The 25,953-nt window shown below is 43.2% G+C and overlaps 1 protein-coding gene across 2 annotated transcripts in view; it reads left to right on the forward strand.

The window, feature by feature from the left end:
• The first annotated feature begins 1,807 nt into the window (after positions 1-1,807).
• Positions 1,808-25,953, forward strand: part of LOC5579176 (nucleoprotein TPR) — a 42,471-nt gene continuing 18,325 nt past the window's right edge. For both annotated transcript variants that reach the window (XM_021854827.1, XM_021854828.1), the window contains exons 1-3: positions 1,808-2,502; positions 20,303-21,372; positions 21,433-25,947. In XM_021854827.1, the coding sequence (XP_021710519.1) occupies positions 2,142-2,502; positions 20,303-21,372; positions 21,433-25,947 (5,946 nt within the window). In that variant the 5' untranslated portion in view covers positions 1,808-2,141. The remainder of the gene's footprint in view (positions 2,503-20,302; positions 21,373-21,432; positions 25,948-25,953) is intronic.

A 25,953-nucleotide genomic window follows, 5' to 3' on the forward strand; every position in this document is an offset into this window, starting at 1 on the left:
CCGCTAAAACGTCAAATAGTGAACTCGTGCATTGGTTCATACAGTGAACTGTTCAAAACAATATATCGGTCCATGCACGAGTTCATTAATTTGACGTTTGAACGGTGCTGAATTCACTGGTTACGATGGTCACATAAATAACACGGCACCGCTAAAACGTCAGATAATGAACTCGTGCATAGGTCCATTGTACTGTAATTGTATTGTCATTTTACAATATACTGTATTGTATTTCCAATATATTGAATGGTACTGTTTCAATACGTTATATTGTTTTTGTATACTGCTTCGCGACTAAAAATGGGTTAACCAACGTGCGAAGTTCGATTTTTGACAAACTTCGCCGCTTCGCGAGTCGCTTCGCTATAGTGCGCATCTATGCCCTTCACCGTGTGCATTATGCGCACTATTGAGAATCGAGTTGCGACGCTGCGAAGTTGGTTATACACTGAGAAAAATCTACACGTCAAGGTCGTGTGTTTTACTTATAGATTTGCGCAATGAGGAAAACCACATGATTTGAGTGTGGTAGCCATATGGATTTCATCATTGATTTCACGGTATGATAACATGTGTATCAACATTAGGTTGTCATGTGAAACAAACATGAATTTCCAAATATTAAATCATGAAAACCAACTGATTTGCTTATTGAATTCGAAATGTAGTAGCTTTAGATAGTCATGAGTGATAGAACATAAATGTCAAGGGACTGAAAGAAGAAATTTGGTAGAAAAACTTTTGCTCCCCAAAATATGGATCTGAGGCTCCTCTGCTTGTCGCAAGCTCTCTTGATTTTTTTTTTTCAAACCCGTGAGCCAGCAACAAGCGGGGCGCCGCAAATCCATAATTTGGGAAGCCAGGGATAAGCATATTCCATTTTTTTCGAAACTGAAAGCCAGGAAAATCTGTTAGTGGAATCCGATTTTTCTACTAAACTATACATTATAATCAATGTTTTCTTATAGAAAGGTAGAACTCTCGTACATCGGTCAACTTCACTAATAAAAGAAAAATCGAATTCTCAAATTTTCATCTAACACTTTCAGCTTCAAAATTTGCTTCTTCTCTTTGGAAGCATGATGATGACTGTCGTTCGACACGAGGTCTAACCGCAACTCAGTTCTCTATGCATCCCATGGGTTGATCACAAACAATTTAGAAGCTTTGAACATGGAAATCGATAGCATAGCTCATGGATTTCATCATAACAATCTCATTGCGCAAATCAATGAATCGACCAACTTGAACATGATGATTATGACACAAGATAACCATAAGCAAAACACACTGAATCCGTGTTGGAGTGATGATCTATGCGTCCATAGGTTGACACATACGAATCTGAAGAGAAAGCTTCGGGAACTTATGTGGAAAAAATATGGAATCCCTGTTGTCGGTTGATGAATCAATCCATGAAGCAAAACACAGGAATTTAATGTGTAACACACACGAAGTTTGCAAGAAAATCATAGCAAATCGATATGGACGTTCATGAATCGATCCATAATTTTAAACACACAGATCGAGCGTGTGGATTTTTATCAGTGTATAAAAATCAAACTTCGCACGTTGGTTAACCCATTTTTCAACGCGAAGCAGTATATTGTATTTTTTATCCGAGGAGACTTGAGCCGAGATCCATTGTTATTTTGCTTTTCTTGAGCAGAATTTCCTTCCGTTTCACTGGCACCACTGGTTATCCACTCGCGACAGCACCCGAATGAATCATTATACCACCCCAACTGGTATAAATTCATCCAAAAATCAGTCTGTCCTTTTTCAAAGCGAAAAGCACCCGCTCGCTGAAGCAAAGCAGCCATCATTCGCGAAAAGCCGACATTGTTGTGAAGTTCGTCGTGTGCGTCGTGTTTCTTCGCCGTCTCGCGCAAGTGAAATTTTCCTCGTTTCCAGTGATCAAAAGTGACCGAAAGTAACGAAAAAGTGTGGCGCAACATTTGGGGACCGTGAATTTGGTGTTCAATGTGGGATTGATTTGAGAAAAAGGAGGAATTTTCACGAAAAACGCTCGTCACGCACACACACACTTGGGAGAAAGAAAAGACTGACAGCAGCCGTAGAAAAGAAAGAACGCCATCCGCATTCTTCGTTGGGAAAGAAGATACTCTTCGGAACTAGTGATGGAAGTGGATGAAAATCCAGAAGTGACGGCCGGTGTGCCAAACGTGGCCACCACCACCGAAGAAAAAGAAGCAGAAGAAGGCCAGGAAAAGTCCTCTCCAATGGAAACCGCAACTCCCCAAGAAAAGGAGGAGCAGCAGGAAGCTCCATCATCTCCTAAAGCGACAGCACCAGAAGAGGAACCGGAGAAGGAGGAACCGTCTGCCGGAGGAGGAGGAGTGCTCCGGTCGATCCTGTCCGAGGAGGAACTTACGGCAATTCCGGCCGAAACGACCAAGAAGATCGAGGGTCACTACGAGCAAAAGCTGGAGGAGTTTCTGACGGCGAAAGCGCTCTGCGAAACGGCCAAGACCAATGTTGGTAAGCGTTTACGGGATTCCCAGGTTCTCGGGATTTTGGGGTTACTTTTTTTCGCTGATTTTCAGCATCAGCCATCATTGAGAGAGCAGGACGGGGAATGTTGGATGTTTTCTTGGTTGCTGCGTTTTGTTTGTTCGCCCGAACTGTCAGGGATGAATTTCGACCAGTTTCCTGGTTAGTTAAGCGGTCGCTCGGTAGAGGTCGGTTCGGTTGCGCAAATTTTGCTCGTGTGTGTGTGTTTGGATGGCGCCGAAAAACGCCGGCAATTTTCTGGTTTTTGTTTTGATACAGTTTCGTAGAAGCAAGAAGCAGCTGGGAGGCATTGTTCATTGATTAATCATAATTCACACATAAATTCCCAATTTTTTTTCCATGAACCTGATATGGGAAATGCATGCTTTGCTTTCCGAGTTAGAATATTATCAGATAAATCTATGAGAATAAATCTTCGAGCTGTTAAGTGGAATATCTATAAGTAAATGAGAAACCGGATTACCATTTACTTACACTAGAGTTTGTATCCTTTGACAGATACGCGTATTTCGACCTCAACTGTTAGGCCGTCTTCATGGTCGTGTACTATACTCGACGATAAATCTAGATTTAGAAATCATTATTTTCTATTTTTTTTTACTATTCTGCTATCAGAATATGGTTTGGATGTTCATTCATTTATTGGCTTGAAAGTATCGAGCCTACACACTTGGTTCTTCTTCTTCTTATTCATGGTATTAACGTCCTCACTGGGACAGAGCCTGCTTCTCAGCTTAGTGTTCTTATGAGCACTTCCACAGTTATTAACTGAGAGCTTTCTTTGACACAGTTGCCATATTCGCATTCGTATGTCGTGTGGCAATCACGATGACACTCAATGCCCAGAGAAGTCAAGGAAATTCCCATTACGAAAAGATCCCGAAAAGATTCCCATTACGAAAAGATCCTGGACCACATTCAGCATGGCTTTGCTTTACCATCTACAAAAGTTTATTTAAGTTTCAATGTTAGTTAACACTGCAGCATTTTTTTTTTTCAGGAAATCGTGCGATCAGTCCTACACATTTTTAAGGAATTTCGTCCGATGTATTCAAGGGGCTCCTTCAGAAATTCCTTATCTAGACTTCCGATTGATTGTTTTTTTTTCAATCATTCTTATAATTTAACTAGAAACTCTTCCCAAATTTCCTCAAGGGTCTATGACTTCTTCAAGTGATTCTCATTGATCAAGGGTAATTTGATACTTACGTCAGCTTTTCTCCAGTGGCGACTCGTAACCTCACTTTTTATCTGTTCTTCGACTGGGGCCCAGATAGCCGTAGCGGTAAACGCGCAGCTATTCAGCAAGACCAAGCTGAGGGGCGTGGGTTCGAATTCCACCGGTCGAGGATCTTTTCGGGCTGTAAATTTTCTCGACTTCCCAGGGCATAGAGTATCTTCGTACCTGTCACACGATATACACATGCAAAATGATCATTGGCATAGTAAGCTCTCAGTTAATAACTGTGGAAGTGCTCATAAGAACACTAAGTTGAGAAGCAGGCATAGTAATCCGCAGGAACTACGATAAAAACAAAATTCGCATAACCTCCACACAATCGGAGATAAATGCAATGGTCGATAAACAACTGTTGGTCCCTAACCAGCATCCGGTACGTCAGCGTGGCAGCTCACTAAACAGCGGTGATCACTCCAGTGCTCAGTGTACCGGACAACATAGTGCCGAAAGTCCGCCCCAATCGCAATCGAATGGCAACGTAAACATCCACTATGAAGTGCATCCAAATGTGTCGACTGAAAACATCTTCGACGGCCTTATGCACGACGATGGGAATCGACCTCAACAAAGTGAACAATTTCGGTCACAGAGTGTGGCCAAGATTCGGTGCCCGCCGATATTTGTGTACAATTGGACTGTAACACAAATCAACAACCTGATGTCTTCTCCAGCAATGGGTGTGAAATCATTTACACAGAAAATCATCAAGTCAGGCATCCGACTTCTGATCAAGGATAAAGCGGACTTCGATAAGACGATTGAAGCTCTCAAAACGAGGAACGCCAGGTTCTATACACATGGAACCAGTGACGAAACGCCAGTCAAAATCATATTGGGTGGTCTCCCGGTTTTTGACCTGGATGAGCTAAAAATTTAATTGCAGAACAACAACATTTTGTCATCAAAAGTGAAAATTCTCTACTCGTCAAAAGACGGAGAAATCGCTCTGTACGTTCTTCATTTCCCCAAGGGGTCAGTCAAGCTGCGCGATCTACAAAAAACTCGGACACTTTTTAATGTTGTTGTGAACTGGCGCTACTTCACCAAAAAGGTAAACGATGCAGTCCAGTGTTTTAGATGCCAACAATTTGGTCATGGAATGCGTTACTGCAATATGGAGGCAAAATGTGTGAAGTGCGGGGAGCTTCATCTCTCCAAGGAATGCACCCTGCCACCGCCGGGTGAAGGCAACAATCCATCCTCTCACTCGAGAATTCGTTGCGCCAATTGCAGCCAAAATCATACAGCGAACTTCAAGGGCTGCCCTACCAGGAAGAACTACATTCAGTTAAGCGAAGAAAAAAAGAAGCGCTCTACATCACATCGTGCAGGTGTTTCCATTAGTGCACCAATATCTAGTGGATTCAGTGGTTCGCCTCGACCTACATATGTGAGCCACAACAGGATGTTTGCGGATGTCGTCAAGGAAAACCCTTCTGTAGGAGATTCTGGTGCTGCTGTTGGAGCTGTTGGGCGTGTTGCTGCTGTTGTGAATCTCGCGGGCTCCGATCAAGAACGTGATGCAAATAACAACTCGGATCGCTTCTCCCTCTCGGAGTTTTTGAATCTTGCCAACGATCTTTTTACACGTCTAGCTTCGTGTAAGACAAAGGCATCGCAATTTATCGCTCTTTCCGAGCTGATGTTCAAGTATGTGTTCAATGGACAACACATATAGTATACGCGTTTTTTTTTTTTTTTGTTTTTTACGCTAAAACCAGCCTATGCACTGTGCTTGAGCAATTCATTTAGAATTGCTCAAGTGGTGAACAGTGCATCGACATGACCCTTGGACTCAGACCCTCATCTCCCCGGAACCACCTTACGGTATTTCTTCGGGAAGGGACCAGTGCATATAGCACAACACGTGTAGCAGAAGTAGCCTAGGCAAACTGCTTCTCCTAGCCGACTTAAACAATGTTACAAGGGACCAGCCTCGGCAGGGCTAATCCTCTGCAGCCAACTCTTGGTCGGCGCGCCATAGACGCTGCAATTCTAACATAATGTGAGTGACAGCCGTAGTTACTGCATTCCAGCACTCGGCATCCGCACACATTCTCTCTATAATATTGTCGGGGGACGTGTCCCCTCCGCATGTAGTGAGCATGCGACCTCTCACAACAATGAAACGGGGGCAATCGAACACGACATGCTCCGCTGTTTCCTCTACACCAGCACAATTGGGGCACGCAGGAGATTCTGAGTGCCCGAACCTATGCAGGTACTGTCTATAGCAGTGCTTCCCAAACTTTTTCAACTTTCGCCCCCTTGAGACCAACATTTATCTGGAATCGCCCCCCTGATATGTGATTTTAATATTTTATGCTGTACGTCAAAAAATGTCTGACTCGCATATCCACAGAATCATGATACAATAACTATTATGTACATTTAAAAATATATTCTCAAAAATCGATATCCCGAAATTATAAGATAATTTACTAGATTGCAATTTATAATAGCAATTTCAACAATATTTTGCGTGCATTACAGGCTACTGAATCAGTTTTTGATACTAGTTCAGTCCAGTTTAAACTATTTGAATGCATAGGCGCCAACTTGTGACGTAGATGGTGATTACATACTGATTTGTCTTTCATTTCTAAAATTACTGCAATAATTTTCAGAAATTGTGAATTTTAAATGTTTGACGTTTCTGAGAACGATTTTTTTTCATTCAATCAAAAAACATTGAACAAATAATGAAAATCCAGAATGTTTTTCAACTCATATGTCAATGTAATATATAAAAGGGTAATTTTCTAAAACGAAAAATTTCTCTCTCAAATTATTTGTTCCATGAGAAATGATAAGAAATAGTGCAACCGAATCTTCTTTTGTTCTTTAAAATAGCTGAATGCCAATGAAAGAAATATTAGCTTCCCAACCTCAAAGTTCCCATATAAAATATTGGGCATTTGCAGAAATTTCTAAAAATTCTCAGATATATATGTTTTGTTCATTCAAAATATGTTGTGTTTTGAATGTTATCTGTGAACTTGTGAAAATCTCAAATACCGACCATTTTTAAAACTCACTTGATATAAAAAAAACCTGAATGCATGTGTTTGACCTTTAACCTTCCAGTCGTCGCGCGGTTTGCCACCGTCAGAACGAACGCGCTGCTGTTGTGAACGAAAACCGAGTATTTTTATTCAACAGTGTTGTACAAAATACAACAGCGCGACGACTGAAGTGTTAAAATGACCCTGATTGTTGATATATCGATCCAACGTAAAATATTCCTGGAATTAGTTAAGTTTGAAATTGATTAACCTTCAGATGTGTTTCCTGAAAAGAAAATGAGTAACTATTTTCAAATGCTCCCGTGTTAGCCTTTTCGCCCCCTTTCTGATTTTTTCGCCCCCCAAATTCTATTTTACAAATTTTCGCCCCCTTGAGCCCGAAAATCGCCCCCTGGGGGGCGAATTCGCCCACTTTGGGAATCACTGGTCTATAGCAACCATGTCCTGACAGAAACTGCGTCAGGTGGAAGTTCACTTCCCCATGGCTTCTACCATACCACGTCATGAACTGGAACAGTCGTTCCATTCGCAATAAAGAAGGTGAATTCTTCGAGTTCATTGAAAAACACGAAATCGATGTTGCGGTAGTAACAGAAACATGGCTCCAACCGAATATATCAATCTACCATCCAAATTATTCATGTATCCGTTTGGATCGTCCAAGTCATGTGGCAAAACGTGGAGGAGGCGTTGCGATTTTTGTTAGGAACGGAATTGCTTTCAAGCAAGCTGATGGATTGAACACTTCTTCCATTGAAGCTGTTGAAATACAGGTCGGACTCGATTATCCGGAGTATCGATTTTTTTTTCACTCCGGATAATCGAATCCTCCGGACAATCGAATCACTAAGAAAAAAAAAAAGAAATCTTCGATAAAAAACTTAAATATTATCTTTTTGTTGTTGTTTTATTTATATGATGCGGTGGCATAGCCAGAAATTATTTCTAGGAGCAGTAGGGGTCTTTACAACAAAAAAAAAAAATTTTTTTGACCAGCATATTAAAAAAAAAACACTTTTTTAAACCCCCCTTTTCTTATATACGTTCAAAACTGCAAAACCATTGATATTGTATATTGCAATACCAAATTATTTCAGATTTATGCATAAAAATTGAAAAACAAGAACATCGAAAAACAATTTCCGGATAATCGAGTCTAAAATTCCGGATAATCGAATCCCGGATAATCGAGTCCCCGGATAATCGAGTCTCCGGATAATCGAGTCCGACCTGTAGTGCTAAACTTCGAGTCTACTGTTGTGCGTATCATCGCAGCATACTTCCCTGGATCTTCGAATCGCGCGATCCTTAACAACTTCAAACGTGTCCTCAGAAAGCTCACTGATTCTTCGGAACCATTTTTCGTGGTGGGCGATTTCAATTCCAAGCATCGACACTAGCACTGTTCTAAAAGCAATAAAGCAGGAGAAATGCTGTTACAGGAGAGCGAAAATGGAAATTTCGTACACTACCCCGAAAGATACACTCGCATTTCACCGGGTGGAAAGTACTGCTCAACTTTGAACCTAGTGCACACACTCCAAGAACTTTGTTCAGACCATTATCTCGTAGTATTTTCCATCAACACGGATAGTCCAGTGGTAACCCAAGTGCGCAAATACAAAAACTTTGATCGTGCTGATTGGAATCGCTTTGCCAGCTCCGTAAATAGAAGACTCGATGTGACGTCAAGCTTGCTTAATAATTTGGATACTACACAAAAAATCGACGACAGTATCCATGCATTTGCTGCAGCTTTGAAGGCTGCTGAAGTCGAATCTGCTCCTGTTGTTAATATCACCAAGACGAATCACGAACTTCCCAATCATACTCAGCTGTTGATTCGACTTAGGAATGTCCGACGAAGGCAATTCTATCGTACGAGGGATCCTGTCTTGAAGAGGATTGTTGATGCACTCACTCAAGAGATTCGTGAACAGTGCGCAGCACACAAATACAAAAAAAAAATGGCAAAACATTACGCGACCTGACCCAAGGAAGCAAAAAGTTTTGGAAAATCAGTAGGAGCCTTCGTTCTTCAACGAAATATCAACCACCCCTGCGAGTTGGAAATCGTTTGATGGTTTCAAACAAGGAGAAAGCTGATGCACTGGCGGCTAACTTCGCACAGTCCCACAACAACACACTCGCGAGCGACCCTAGGACAGTCCAAGAGGTCAACCAAACAATAGAGGAACTCTCCAATTTCATCGAGATGAACATCGACCCATCGACTCTCACAAAACCAAAAGAAATCAGGGAGATAATCAAGCGACTCAAAAGTAAAAAATCTCCAGGTCAGGACGGGGTCCGCAACGTGATGCTCAAACATTTACCTCGAAAAGGCCTGGTTTCAAAATTTTCAACGGCTGCATAAAACGGATGTATTTTCCCACCATGTGGAAGCATGCAACTGTAGTAGCCATCCCCAAGTCCAAAAAAGACGTAACGCTGCCTACAAACTACCGCCCCATCAGTCTGCTAAATAGCCTGAGCAAAGTGTTTGAACGAATCATCCTAAATCGGTTGAATTGACATTTAGATTCTAACGAGGTGATTCCAAACGAGCAATTTGGATTCAAAGCCGGTCACTCCACCAACCACCAGTTAGCACGGATAACCAAAATCGTGAAGGACGGTTTCTCTGCAAGAAAATCGACTGGTATGATTATGCTTGACGTCGAAAAGGCTACGATTCCGTCTGGCAGGACGCGATCATCTACAAACTACGTAAATGTAACTGTCCTCTCTACATTGTGAAGCTGGTGCAATCATTCCTAATCGAAAGATCATTCCAAGTATCTGTTAACGACTCTGTATCTGGGAAATTCGACATCCCTTGTGGCGTCCCACAGGGATCTGTGTTGAGCCCAACACTCTACAATGTTTTCACTAGTGACGTCCTGATGGTTGATGGAATCACCTACGCCTTCGCCGATGATACAGCATTCCTCGTTTCGGATGAAGATCCAAAAATAATAACCTGCAAACTCCAGCAAGCGCAGAACAAGCTCGAAGAATACCAGCAGAAATGGCGGATCAAGGCAAACACTGCAAAAACTCAGGCCATTTTCTTTACACGAAGAAGAGCCCCAAGACACCTACCATCTTCAAAAGTCAACGTCAATGGAGTTGACATTCCGTGGAAAAATGAAGCATGTTACTTGGGATTGACAATGGATGGAAAGCTGCTATTTGAAAAACTTATTAACAATAGTATCAACAAAGTTAAAGGTTTAACTCGTTCATTGCATTCAACGATTAACCGAAGATCTTCTCTACAACTGGCGAACAAACTGCTGCTCTACAAAAGTGTCTTCAGACCGGTCCTCACCTATGGTTGTCCAGTTTGGCAATGTTGTGCTATGTCTCATCTGAGACGTCTCCAAGTCAAACAGAACAAGCTTCAAAAGATGATTTTGAATTTGGATCCCTGGTTCCCAACAGATGAGCTTCATGATATCGCAGAAACGGAAACGTTACTCGAGTTTTTCAATAAACTAACGAACAAATTCAAATTATCGTGCGAAATCTCAACAAATCCACTCGTTGTGAGTCTTTTTCAATAAAACACTGTGATATATTAGTTTAGATTAGGTTAAGAATAACAAAAAGTGAATTCTAGGGTTTTTGTTGAACTATTTTCTCCCTATCTTTGCATAAATGTATCACATTACTATTAGTTCTCCAAAGGAATTTTGATAATTTCGCAGTTGTAAGTAGTACAAATTTCTGCCTTAACAAATGTATTAAAACCAATGAATTGAATAAAATAAATAAATAAATAAAAATTAAAAAAAAAAAATCTGAAAGCCAATTTTGTAAGAAATTCCTGAAAGCATCTTTGGGGAAATTTCTGGTTTGGTTTTTGCAGAAATTTAAAACGGGAGTCTTGAAGGACGTCGTAAGTAAAGCAATGGAAGAATCATCGTAAAAACCTTGGGAATTTAGGGCTTTCTTGAAAAGTATCAAAAAGAAACTTTAAAGGAATTCCTGACGATCTATGAGTTAATTTATGTTGTTATATTTGGCAAAACCAGGCTGTATTCATAAGCAGGCATTGCAGAATTCGCTCTCATTTGTATCGCAAGTTGTAACAAGTCTGATAAAGTGAAACAGCGAACGAGAGCCCCAAAGCGAGAGCGATGATAGGATCCATTTTTCTCGCTTGTTTACCGTTGCGGGTAGGTGTTTTTCTCTACTGGCACGATAAACAATCCCCGAACTTCCGATAGCAATAGTGTCCCCAAGGTATGGAGCTTGTTTAGAGTAGTGATCCTTTATAGAGAGATAAGCGGAAATAAAATGGAATGATTTGGCAACAGACCAGCAGTGCTGATTTTCCTCGGCGTCGAGAATAATATTGTAACACGGACATGACTTCCTCATTGCTAAAAAGTGTATTTGGTGTCGTTATAGATCTTTGAGCTACATATCCAAACTAATAAACAGCCGAAAAAATCAACAACTAAAAATCGCATTCACAAAAATTTAAAAAAGAAAAACATTTCATTTTTTTACTTTATGTAAAATTACTTTTATCGAAATAATTCCAAGCGGATTACATTACTCCTCAAGAACAGTTCAAAACAAACATAGCAAAAGCTTACTTCAATTACACGTCAAAAAATGTAATTTAATCACATATAGCAGAAAACGGAATACACCACAGATTACTGTCTCTTTAGGAAATCAAATTGTTCAAAAGTGCGATAAGATTAGAGATTTAGGTGTCATATTAGATTCTAAACTTACCTTTACTGATCATTATAATACGATTATCCATAAAGCAATCAATATGTTGAGCTTTATTAAGCGTTTTAGCTACAATTTTCGGGATCCATATACGATTAAAACCTTGTACATTGCTTATGTAAGATCAATTCTAGAATATTGTAGTATTGTGTGGTCTCCGCATATAAAAACACATGGTGATAGAATCGAATCAGTACAGAAGCAATTTCATTTATATGCATTACGCAAATTAGGCTGGACAACTGCCATCATACGAGGCTCGACGCATGCTTATCGATATTCAAACCTTAAATGAGCGTCGCGAAATAGCCATGATTTCATTTGTCAATGATATTGTATCGCATCGTATTGATTCCACCAATCTTTTATCATGTTTGAATTTCTACACGCCCGCTAGACAGTTTAGAAATCGGAATTTGTTTGCATCAAATAATCATCGAACTAACTATGCAAAATTCGGCCCAATGAATCGAATGATGTCTCTATATAATCAGCATTGCACAGAAATTGATCTGACCATATCGCGAACAAAGCTAAGACAATATTTGAAGTCCTTAAGATATAATACAACATAGAATTAATCAAACGTGTAGTCTACTATTGATTGACGAAATAAATAAATAAATCCGACCAACAGGTGGCGGTAGTGTGTAAACGTCAAACACGAACAAAAACGACGCGAGCGCTGCGGGTGGTCGATTGACCACCTACCATATATTCGAATCGAACGTTAAAAAGTTGGTCGATGGACAGCAGTGAGAGTGTGACGTCTGTTTGTCTGTGGTATTAGCATCACTACCGACAATCAGCAGAAGACGTTTTGTTAGGCAGTGTACGATAACTCGTTTGAAATCATCTGTTGGGAATGGTTCATCATGTGGTAAATACATCGAACAATAGACTATTGTGGTCACCAACAGAAACATCAATTGAGATAGCACATACACTCTGATTGTTAGCTCAGAAATGAGTGTAGAAATGATTGCTTTATTAACGAGCACGCATGCACGAGGCATGGCACCCAAGTTTGCCTTTTCATGTTTACTGAAAGTAGCAAAAACTGGGTCCAGAAGGTCACCATGATAGAAGTTCTCCTTACGAAAGTAAGGTTTTTGATAAACGCCACTTGGGCTGTAGCATTTTGCACGGGTCTGCAAAAAATGATTGATGCTGTTCTTTTAAGCTGAAGATTGATCCGAACTATCCTAACCGTAGCAACTACTCAACTACGCCGGATTAAGCTTTTTACAATCTCTGCACGAAACAGAAGCAGCGCAGAAACCAGATCGGTATCTCTTAAAAGTCGGCCAAAGGCGAAAAGCACAGAATACACTGTGCCAATGCGAAACCATAAAGCTGTAAATTTAAAATAAATTACATCTTTATAATCATACCATTATTCAGCCTCGGGATTGAGACTGAAGAAGGGCAGCCGATTATCTCACAGAAACACAAGCTCACCTGCACCATGCTCAGGGTAGTACAGGAAGGGCACAATACTGTGGAGGGAGCCTGTGGAGTACTCCGTTTTCGGTTACTAACCATCCACTTGAAGCCGCATGAATTAGGGGTCACCAGTGAGGTGGACCTTTATCACCGGAACAGGCAGTCCGTAGTGTTAATTCTTAGCGAATTGAAACAATCGCTACCGATATTTTGTGGCTCTCTAGGTTAAACGGGAAGAGGAAGTAAACATTGATGATTAACCCTCTAATACCCAAATTTTTATTTTCGATCTAAATATAATTTTTCGTTATCTAAACTCGTTCTAAACACGTTTTGGGCAATGATATATTTTCATTCACGAGTTTGTGAATTTTGGTTTTTGATTTTTATAATTTTTATTTTTGAACATCCCTATCCTTCTTCATTTTTTCTTCAAGCCTTTTCTGGTTACTGATTTTTAGCAAAAATAAAAATTTAAGTTTTCACGGTACTTTTAAAAATATTATTTTTTTAATTTTTTTCTGTGATATTTTTTGTTTTCCGTGTAATTAACGGAAAACAGGTTTAAAATTATTTTAATACCACCAAGCTCTTCTTCTGTGATAGGTTAATCGTAGAAAAATATAAAAGATTCAAATTTTTATATTACACGTTAAATGAACCCCAGACATTTGTAGGTTATATAGGAATACAATTATTCAAACAATTTTCAAAAATAGAAAAAAGTTTCAAAAGTCATAAAAAACTTTTCTTATATGCATGCTATGAGTCAAGGTTAAAACCACAAACAAAATCATTTTGATTTCTGAGCTACGAAAAAATACACAAAATTCCAAAATGTACCCCGTCTAAAGGCGGGGTTGGGTATTAGAGGGTTAAGGTGACACGGGAGACCGTGTTATTTTCCCTATCTTTCATCTCACTCTAACAATTATCATCAAAATTTTGTGAAAGCAAATCTTGAGTTTTAGTGAACCGATGAAGCTGAAAATTTATTGGGTTGTGCACTACAAATATTGTTGGGAGAGAGTCCTTGGGAATGCGGTTACTTGAAGTGGACTGTATGTTGGCCAGCAATCCCCCAACACGATGGGAAGTTTTATGCTTCTGATTCTTCATAGTGGGAGAGAGATATCCTTATATCCGTAGGGTTGTAGTCCCATCACATTTATTGGATAGTTTCCGAACAGTTATTAACACACAACACGTAACATTGAATACCGAACTACTGTTTAATTACAATTAACCGAATATATTTACAACACTTAATTTTACATTTTTTGACCTTAACTAAGATTTATGGCTAGTACGACCTGTTGTCCAACTACGACTGACTAGATATCGCTAAGCTCAGATATTACTTCATTTTAGTTGACCTATCTATTACTCTACACTGACAACGGAGAGTGATTTTATTGGAACTAGCAACTCATTCTCTGCTATATTAGAGAGTGGGGTTTTCATTCACCCACTCATGACAATCGCTTTACTGTAACGTAGCTGGGTGGGCAGTTCACTCCCGAACATACTCACCCACCCTGAAATTGCTGCAATTTCTGAAAACTTCTCTCTCACCAATACGGAAAAGTCTCACCTATCCTAGTCTAACTGATTAAAAAACTGCATGGATCCTGTCCCGAAGCACAACACTACATTGTAACTACATTGTACACCTCACCAAAACATAGTGGTATCGCACGGTATTCCGTGGGTTGCCTGGTATAATCACTCTGATTTCGAAATTCTTTGAAATGTATTGAACACACGTCCTGTGCATCCATCCTTGGGAATGGATTGGACACTCCTAGTGCCCGAAATCCTTGGTGTCGAAATCCTTGGGAATGGGTTGAACAGATGCCCTGTGCATCCGTCCGTTGATGTGGATTGGACACTCCTAGTGCCAAATCCTTGGATTGGGTTTACAGACGCCCTGTGCGTCCACCCGTGGGATAGATTGGACACCCCTGGTGCCCAGTATCCTTGGAATCCTGGAGAGTAGAGTAGACGCTCTATGCGTCAACCTTTGGGAGTAGATCGGACACCCCTGGTGCCCGAGATCCTTGGGAATTCATTGAAGAGACGCCCTGTGCGCCCATCCGTTGAAGTGGGTTGGACACTCCTAGTGCCCGAAGTCCTTGGATTGGTTTTGAGACGCCCTGTGCGTCCACCCGTGGGAGCAGATCGGACACCCCTGGTGCCCAATATCCTTGGAATCCTGGAGAGCAGAGTAGACGCCCTATGCTTCCAACCGTGTACGTGAAGTGGACACTCCCTAGTGCCAGAAGTCCTTAGATTGATGAACACCCTCTGCGTCCAACCGTAGAAGTAGTTTCGGCACCCCCAGTGCACGAAATTCCTTGAAATGGATGAAATGGACGCCCTGTGCGTCCTACCGTGGAAGTTTGAACATCGCTGGTGTCCGAAGTCTAATTAGTGCAGTGGACGCCCTGTGCATCTCACTGCGCATTATGTTGTGGTAAACCTGATGCTCGTAAACCGGTAAAATTGTTGAAATTGCTATCCTTGTTGCCGTGTATCATCCCTTGATGACACACATCTGCTCAATGACGCCGATCTAACACAAAACCCCCGATCAAGTGCTGCCGTGGTTAAAGTCATCGTTAGTAAACCTAATTGTGTTCCTACAATTGGTTCTTGTAATACCACTGACCCTGTCAGTGATAAGATTTGGAAAATGGTCCATTGGATTGGAGTAATTGATCCATATCAAGTTCGAAGGGCGGTTTTGAGTCGCAACAACAACAAACTGATCCCATCCGTGGAATTTGGGAAGTATGCCGAATATCGTGTTGTTTACAGCATTCTCGGAAGTATTGGTTGATTCATCTCTCCCTTCGGCTCATTTGTTCAGTTGATTGTATTCCAGTCTGTTCCTTAAGCCCAATTGTATCTTGAATAAGCTCCCATCATAAAGTGCTCTCCCGCTCTTTAGATTGGTATCTTCAGATGATTGCAGTGGTGTGATAGTGATACCGTACAACTCCGTGTGTGCGATGCATATCGACCATGTAGATTGTGGAGAGGAAGTTGGGTTAGTGTAGTAAACATTCGTCCGTGCTTCGGCCGGACATATACATTTGTAGTTACTAACCTTAACGGATATCACTTGCAGCAGCCTCTCCAAACCTACGGTATAGCTATCCAACATCTCTCGGTTAAATACGCAGACGATTTCACTGCTTCGGATCAATTATTAGTAATACGCTCGTTACATGAGCAATGTTCGTCACGAAGTTTCCATTGCCAAAAGATGTTTTATCCTCCGCTGGTATCCAATTTTACAACCAATTTTCCATAGTAATTTCTTGTGGTGGTGTAGTGACTATCGCAAGCTCCGAACGTCCGAATATATTTCGGCATTCCTTCCACCGAAACCGAATCACAATTTCCATGTATTGTCCAGCCCAAAAGTAATACTACAGCAGGCGCTCACTTGAGATCCAATAGTTGAACGTTGATATTCGGTTACCAAGGTGTGGAAGTCATCATGATGTGGCTCAGTTGTTCAGTTTCCTCCGTTGCCTCAAAGTCACGTTTAGTCCGATGTTATGGTGTAAGAAACGGAATAAAACAGTGTTAGCCATGGAAATCTCTAAGCTTCGGCAGAACATACACTAAGTGTTTATATTTACCTTGAAGAATAGAAGATGATGCTAACTTAGTGATGTCTGAAAACATAAGTGCGACTCCAGTTTGATCTCGTGTTACCGCGATTAGATGGAATGAAACATCCATTGCAAGTGCACCAACTACAGCTGTTGCTGCAGATAACATCCTATCCATAGTGAATCGTTCATAATGGATATTAGAAGACAATCCTAATCCTCTGGATGTAGAGCCCATTCATCACAGCATAGCCTTGGAAATATTGTCGCCAGTAGTTGGATACATTTTTGACGTCATTCTTCTGGTTCGATGAGTGCTTGCTGATGCCGAAGAGTTAACTCAGTGAGCTCCAGTGCTATCACAGAGATAATGTTCAATGACTGTCTCTCGTGAAATGATGATCCGTCGTGTAGTGCAAACTAATGTGGTGTTGGTGTTCTGCATACCATCTTAATATGTTTTCATTTCTTAGTGAAGGTCTGCACTTAACAGCCGAAGATGGTGTGCTGTTAAGGATTGTTCTATGTAGCCATAGTTGCCGTGAATTTTATCCTCGATACCGTTTGCCAATGCGTTTGAAGCGGCCAAAGGATTCCAATAATTGGTCCAAGCAAACGATGCACCTAACGCAGATGAGCTCCGATTGTGCCAATGATGTTGATTGGTGAGAAAATGATGAAATTATGGTGTTAGTTTAGGAATTTGGCCTGCCTCGGCGGACATATACTGCACTTTTTATTTACCTGAGAAAAAGGCATTTTCGCCAGTGCAGCAGTTCGACATCCGTGAAGGTGTGATCCGATCACAGAACATTCTGGTTAGTAGCTTCGTAGTCCATTTTTACTATTATTGTTCCTCTCCTATGCACCAGACGATTGATGGTTTCCAGTAATGGCGAAGTTCCTTTCACTTGGTCGCCTGCGATGGCGGTTATAGCATCCTTGTATGACCGTAGATTTTGTATGATGGTGGTATCCATTTGGGTATTTCTGCTACCATAGCAGAAGCGTTCTTATTTCCTTTTGGTTGAATCCGGTTCGAAGGACCAAATGTTGGGAGAGAGTCCTTGGGAATGCGGTTACTTGAAGTGGACTGTATGTTGGCCAGCAATCCCCCAACACGATGGGAAGTTTTATGCTTCTGATTCTTCATAGTGGGAGAGAGATATCCTTATATCCGTAGGGTTGTAGTCCCATCACATTTATTGGATAGTTTCCGAACAGTTATTAACACACAACACGTAACATTGAATACCGAACTACTGTTTAATTACAATTAACCGAATATATTTACAACACTTAATTTTACATTTTTTGACCTTAACTAAGATTTATGGCTAGTACGACCTGTTGTCCAACTACGACTGACTAGATATCGCTAAGCTCAGATATTACTTCATTTTAGTTGACCTATCTATTACTCTACACTGACAACGGAGAGTGATTTTATTGGAACTAGCAACTCATTCTCTGCTATATTGGTGGGGATTGCTTATCAAACCTTCCGGTCCGCCTCATAGTTACGTACTATTTGGTGCTGGGTGTAGTTCTTGTTTTTCCAGCTGTATTGAAAAGCATGAGCCATAGTCTTTGGCATACAATCGGGTCTTTCTTTAGCAGAAAAGAACCGAAATGTCTATCGACGACCGGTGATTGCTAGCAGATATAGTGGAGAGCTTGTCTTGATACGTTCATCGCTTCAAGCTAGTTGAAAAACTGAATACACTGATTGCCTGTCGATCAGAGCCGAACTAGGCATAGATCGTCTACATACATCTGAATCTACATGTCTCCGATGTATTACATCGTTCCAGGTGGGAGTTATCTGATATGTGAATATGGTACCATAACAGAATTTTCCATCTGAACGAAGTGATAAATCATAATATTCCGCAAACTGTATCACACATCTACAGAATGTATTGCGTGAAGTTAAGACACAGCAGAGTATTGGGTACATAGGACCAAGTCCCTGCCGGGTGGCGCGAAACTGATGAGCGATAGACAATAGAATCAACAACACTGCCATAAGGGATAGTAAGCATGTGACTATTGTCGAAACTATGATTAGGAGGCAAATCAACATCCCAAGATCAAATTTTTGTTACAACCCAATGTAGGTATTATTAAATTAGGCTGTAGAAAATGATAAATATCTGATCACTTAGGAACCTTGCAACAGGTAATAAATGCCCGTAGTCTGTTTTATTCGAATACACATGTATAAATTGTTAAAATTGCCGAATCATACGCGGAATTTATTAAACGGATCATGAAATTAGGACTGAAATCATAATGATGATAGATTATCAACTTTCCTTTCGTCTTGCTATTTGTTACCGTTAGAATCACCAAACTGATTGGTTTCCCACTACTTACACCAATACAACAGCACGAAAACTGAAGTATTATAATCGCGCGTTGGAACTTTCAATATCCATATATTACATCAATAGTGAATTCTTGTATGTAGCCAGTATAAATAACAGAATCATCAACTTCTTGAACATTCTTCAACTGAAAACAGGATGCTTGTTTTATCAAACATGCTCAATCTGCACCTAAAATCTCGGATCCAAATAGTTTTCTAAATAAAAATTGTATCTAAATAAAACGTGTAGGCCAACAAAACATAATTGAGTAGGAGTTTACAAGTTACTTAGCACATGAAAAGCAGTTTAAATTAATCTATTACTAGATCAACACTAATGCTCACATTTTTATATTCTCATTTCATCATGGTCCTCATTGCTCGAGCGGAGACGAACACCCTGGAGATGGAAAAATCGACAGCGCTACGATAAGGAAACGTAACAGATGAGAAACTATCGATACATTTATCAATTATAAAACCCCGTTTTAATGTTAACACTTTGTTTCTGTTTTTTCTGTTTTTTTTCGTTTCAGCAATCAAATAACCGAACCAACTCTACTATATTTTCGTTTCTTCTTCGTTATACTTATAGTCCTTCTGGCACTGAACCGAGTGGTGCGCCTTCCGCTTTCTTACTGGTGCTGTTTTTCCTGTACATTTGGCATAGTGTCGGAGGTGGTGTACTGTATTTGCTATACAACGCACTACTTTCGATATTGTGCTTGGCGTGTGGGGAAGCAGTACTAGTGGTGAAGCGGAGGGCGCCATTCGGTTTAGTGCCAGAGGGACTAAATCTATTTAATGTATCTGAAGCTTGTGGGACCGCTTTAATTCCGGCGCCTGCTTGTGGAAGATCCCGGTGTGCTAAACGGTATAGGACATGTTAACGGGGGAGGCTAGGTAGGTCCTCACCCAGCCCGTGTCTAGATGGGCGGATAATTGTCTGCCAGGGTGTGGATTGAGCAATTACAATTACAAATTACAACTAGCAACTCATTCTCTGCTATATTAGAGAGTGGGGTTTTCATTCACCCACTCATGACAATCGCTTTACTGTAACGTAGCTGGGTGGGCAGTTCACTCCCGAACAAATATAGAATCATAGTGATACATTTTCGCATTGATATATGGAGTGGTTCTTGGGATTTGCTTCTTGAAATGGATAGGGTCATTATGATGACGTCCCGTGCGGCCTTAACTCTTGACGTGCCGAACCAGCACAAACAGAGAAACAGATTTACACCTATCTGCACCGAAAAACAGGACTAACTGGGTTTCATTTTTCTGATTGCGTCCACAGAACAAATCAAGGTCGACTACGAGAAGCAAATCGAGGAGCTCACCTTGAAGTACCAGGATGAGTCCTCCAAATACCACTTCTCCCAGCAGAGCATCAAGGAGCTTCGGCTGGAGCTGGAGGATTGCAAGCAGGAGATGGCTCAGGCGAGGGACAAGGTCAAACAAAACGATGCCGACACGGCGCGGTTCCGCCGGGAACGCAACGAAGCCGTCAACGAGCGGGACACGCTTCTGAATGCGGTCGAGCGCAAGACGTTGGAAGTGGAACGACTGCAGGCCGATGTCATGGCCCTGGAACACAAACTGAAGGCTGCCAACGTCACCAAGTGCGAAGCTTTAGCCAAGTTGGAAGAAATCCAGAGCAAGGAGTTCTCGCTGGATTTCAAGGAGAAGCGAATGGACAAGGAGCTGTCGATGCGCGACAATCAAATCTCGAAGCTCACCGAGGACTTGAACCGAGCGCTACAGGATCTGCAAAACGTGCGCCGCGATCAAAACTTCAAGGCTCTGACGACGGAGACCAAGCTCACGGAGAAGACTGAAGAGTTGAAGATCGCCACCGCACAAATTGCCCACTTGAACGAACAAAACCAAGAGCTGTCCACGCGGGCGGAAGATCTGGCCAGCAAACTGTTGCAGCAAAGCGAAGAGACGAGAAAGATGATGGATCACTACCGTAAGGAATTGCAATCCCAGACGAAGCTGTGCGAATTGTACCAGGAGGACTGCGAGGACAACAAGAAACAGACGGAAGAACTCGGTGCTGCCGTTTCGGAGCTGAAGAAGCTGCTGAACGAGGCTAGCGATTCGTACGGTAAGCTGGAAACGCAACAGAAGACGTTGGTCATGAAACACGAGAAAGAACTGGAGGCAAAGAACCAGGTCATCCAACAGCTGAAGGACGAGCTGAAGAATGCCAACGAGTTGCTGAAGTTGGCCAGGCAGGAGAATTTGGAGCATGCGGTGGAAAAGCTGGCCCCAACGGCTGCCGCCACGAGCCGTTTGATCAAGTCGGGCATGACGTTGACGGAGCTGTACACGATGTACGTCAAGACGGCCGAGGATCTGCAGGTGAGTTCATAGGGTTTAATGAAATCTAACTGAAATGTAAATTCTTTGTAAATATTTCAGGTTGAAAAGAAGGAGAACAGCAAGCTGCAGTTGCAAATCAAGAACATCGTGCAGGAGTTGGAGGAACGTGCACCGGAGTTGACCCGGCAGCAGAACGAGTACCAGAATCTGAAGGACGCCAACGAGGAGATGAGCCTACAGTTGAACAAGCTGATTGAGGAGAATGCCGACGTGCGTTCGGAGTTAACCTCAATGCAGGACAAGGTGCGCTACCTGGATAGCGAGAACAAGAAGTTCAAACTGGAACGTGGCGATCTGAGTCGGCAGATTTGTCATCTGTTGCGCGAGATCGAACAAATGCGCGGTGGCTACGCTTCCGAAGCCGATCAGTCCATCTCCTCGGACATGAGTGCCAACGAGGTGATCACGAAGAAGTTGGTAACCTTCAGTGACATCCAAGAGCTACAGGAGAACAACGTAAAGCTGCTTCTGGTAGTGAGAGACTTCAGCGCCAAGTTGGAAGAGCTAGAAGTGGCACAGAACGCAATGAGTCAGGCGACGTTCGAGGCCAAGATCGCTTCCTACAACAAACGGCTGCAGGAGATGCAGGAAACACAAGAGTATCAAACGCAGATGATGCAGCAGTGTATCCAGCAAAGAGATCGCTACAAGAAGATGTATCACGATGCCATGCGTAGCTACAATGCTGTTGGAGGCAAGGGTACACTGGGAGCAAGCCTGAACGGATCTCTGTCCGGCGAAAATGCGGACGCTGCCATGGATGAGGAGATTCCAAGCGGATCCACGGTCAGTGCGATTTCCAGCGAAGCGGTCGTTGAAAAGGAGAAGAAGATTGCTGAGCTGGAAGCAAAGGTCAAGGAGAATCAACAAATGTTGAGCACTCTGAAGGAAGAGTACGATAACTATCGCAAGGAGAAACTGACCAACGACAAGATGATGAACGAACAGTTCGACTCTATGCGAACGGAACTCCGTGAGCTTTCGTCGAAGAACATCAAACTTGTGGCCACCGTTGAGTACAACAACGAGCAAATCAAGATCCAGCAGAAGAACGTCGCTACCTACAAGAAGCAAATTGCCACCTTGGAAGAGCGCAACAAAAATTACGAAACTACGATCTCCAAGCAGGAAGCCACCATCATGTATCTGAAGGACGAAACTATGAGTGCGCAATCGAAACTAGCCCGCGCCGAGGTCCAAGTCGAGAACCTCAAGCACGAATGTCGTATCCTCAAGGACGCCGAGTCGCGACTACAGACCGAACGTGAGATTCTTAACCGTGAGAGACAGAATCAGAACTTGCTCCTGAACAACCTCGAGATGATCAAGGTTACCATGGAGCGATCAGAAGCAGAGGGTCGCATCCGACTGGAGACACGCTTGGATGAAACGGCTCGCGAATGCTCCGCTCTACGACGGCGTCTCCAAGAAGAGCAAGACCGGTTCCGAGAACTGACCACTCACCTTGAACGTCAAATGCAAACGACCAAGCAGCGAATGGAGGAAGAAATGGCAATCGCAGAGACTGTGCAGGCAGAGCTGAAGAACGCTCGGGACGAGTTGGAAATCAAGTCCCGCAAGATTGACGATCTTAGCAAGAAACTCCAGGAAACGCTATCTCCCAACGATGAGGACAATCCTGTTACACAAGCCTTCAAGAAGATCCGGGAGCTCGAACAGAAGCTCAGTGAAAACGAAATTGAGTTCGAATCGCTGCGAAAGGAGTTGGCTACCGCTAAGGAACACGTCAAGCAGTATTGCAACATGTCCGAGTCCTCAGAAAAGGAACTCAAAGATCTCAACGAACTGTACACCACATACAAGACCCAGACCGAAACTGAACTGGGAACTCTGAAGAAGAATGAAGCCGAACTAAAGGCCCAGGTGGAGGAGCTCAAGACGGAAATTTCCCTCAAGAAGACCGGTGAACAGTTGACCTCTTCCACAGACAGTGAATCTGCATTGCACAAGGTGCAGGTTGAACTGAAGGAAGCACTGGAGAAGATCACCGAGAACAACAAGGATCTGCGGGAGCTGCGAGAGAAGAACAACTCCCTGCTGGAGCAACTGCAAGTCGCCGAGCAGAAATACGCCAACGAGATGGTGCAACATTCTTCTGATATTCAACAGCTGTCCATCCTCAAGGAGGATGTTCAAAAGACCAAGCAGCAGTTTGATGAACTGAAGCTCGCACGTGATCAAGCCATTGAGCGCTTCAACACTAGCGAAGAGTGCTGGAAGAATCGTGAGGAGATGATGAAGAAGGAAATCGAGCAGCTGGAAGAACGCCTCTCAGATTTGAACTCGCAAAACGCAGCCCTGCACGATCAGATTCAAAGTCTCAGCACGAAGCTTTCGATCACGGCAGCGCAAGCACTGGAACAGAAAGCGGCCGACGAATCCATGAACGAAAGCGCGATGGACGACAGCTCGGTGCTAAACAAATCGATCTCGGACGAAGAGAAACGGTCCGTCGATCAGCTGCTGCAGATCATCAAGTACCTGCGGAAGGAGAAGGACATTGCGGTGGCCAAGTTCGACATCCTGCGATCGGAAAATGTACGCGTGCAGTCGGAGCTGATGATGTTCCAGAAGAAGCTGGAAGAGGCGCAAGCTCAGTTGGCACAGGAGCGCGAGAAGTCCGAAACTGGAGTGGTAACGGCAGCCAAACACGAAGATATTCTGAGGAAGTTGGAGACATTTAACGCCATCACGGATAGCAACCGGGTGCTGCGAGAGGAACGCGATGGTTTGAATAAGAGGATCAGGGAGTTGTCCGAACGGTTGCTGAAGGCGGAAGACGAGCTGTTCCCACTGCAGGAGAAGGTTCGTGAGTTAAGCGTTAAGATTGAATCGGCTACCAGTGAGAATTCTACGCTGCGATTGGAGGCCACTAGATGGAGACAGCGAGCTAATCTGCTGGTGGAACGGTCGAACAAGACCAGCCCCGAGGACTGGAAACGTTTGCAGACGGAGCGAGAGAATCTGGCCAAGATGCTTACGCAGGAGAAGGAACTGTTGAAGAAGTCCAACGAGGAGTTGAACTCGATCAGAGTCGAGAAGGGCAAACTTGAAACGGAAGTCACTAATCTAACGAAGCAGTTGACTGGCGCGACTGAGCAGAACAAGAAGTACGCTGAAGAGCTGGATGTGTTGCGGCAAGCCGGAGCAAAGATGACCACGGAAATCGGTGAGGTGAAGACTACGCTGACGAAGCGCGATGAAGATCTGCTGAAGTTGACGGATGAGCTGTCCAACAAGGACAAGGAGCTAACGGATGCCAAGAGCAAGGAGCAACAGATCAGGAAGATCGCCAAACGGTACAAGGATTCATACATCGAACTCAAGAAACAGGTGGATGAGAAGGACGGTGAAGGGGCTAAGACTGCGGAAGGAGGTGCGGGAGATCCTGGTGGAGAAGGAACCAGTGGCGAGCAGCAAGATAAACCCACTGAAAATAACGCGTCGGAACTCAAGGAAGAAGTTGACACACTTAAGAAGGAGAATGAGCTTCTTAAGAGTAAACTGGAGAAGGCTGAGCGCAATCAGGAAATATTGAAGGATGTCAAGCACAGGATTCTTAGCCTTACGGAGTCGAAGAACACTTTGACACGTGAACTGACGACTGCTAAGGCACAGGTCCAATCCTTGGAACACGTCCGCGAAGAAAACGAATTGTTGAAGTCACAGTTTGATGGTCGCATTGCAAGAATCACCAAGGAGCACACCGATCAGGACAAGGAGAAGGCGGATGCCATAGCCCGTTTGACGCGTGAGAATGAACAGCTCAACATCCGATTGAATCAGCTTACCCGTCAGCTGGGACTGCAACAGGGAGCTAAGCCATCCACCAGCGCTCCTGGATCGTCTGAGAAGGCTTCAGCGGAAAGTCCCCGTACGGCTAACGTGAAGCCAATTCCTGGTCCAAGTGCTCAACAGTCTGCTACAGTGACGCCTCGTCGTGGAAGCGAAACACCCCTGGCTAGCATCCGGCCAATGTCGGTTCAGGCAAGCAGCAGGACGGCAGCCGTTCTTCCCACCAGTCAATCCTCGAATAATGTGGCCATTGTCCAGGGCTCATCCTCGTCTTCGTCGTCAACCAACACCGGTAGCAGCAGTGTAACAGCTTTGGTTCCACCTCAGCAGCAAGTTCATACCACCGGAAGCAACAACAACTCGAATGAATCAATGTCCTCCTCGCCAACCAGTTCCCACACGGACTACATGCCTGCCACCAGTTCGGCCAACGTTGCCGTGGCGGCTGTCCCTCCGATGGGAACCGCGTCTACTTCCACTGCCGAGAGTAGCAGCTCATCTCAGCAGGAGAACGAAAGCATTCCAGCACAGCAACCGAACGAACCGGGACCATCCCAGGTGCACGTTTCGGCCGGTCAACCTTCGCAGGCGGTGGCACTTGTGTCCCCCCATATCGAGGGAACGCCCCAGAACAGTAATGCCGTAGCCCAGTCGGTGCAATCGTCACCACAGGTGCAGGCTCCGCCACCGCAGGAGCAACAGAATCCTGCCCCAAGTACCAGCGGAACTTCGTCGAATGTAAGT

This window comes from Aedes aegypti, chromosome 3 (genome assembly GCF_002204515.2).
Source record: "Aedes aegypti strain LVP_AGWG chromosome 3, AaegL5.0 Primary Assembly, whole genome shotgun sequence".
Classification (NCBI taxonomy): Eukaryota; Metazoa; Arthropoda; class Insecta; order Diptera; family Culicidae; genus Aedes; species Aedes aegypti.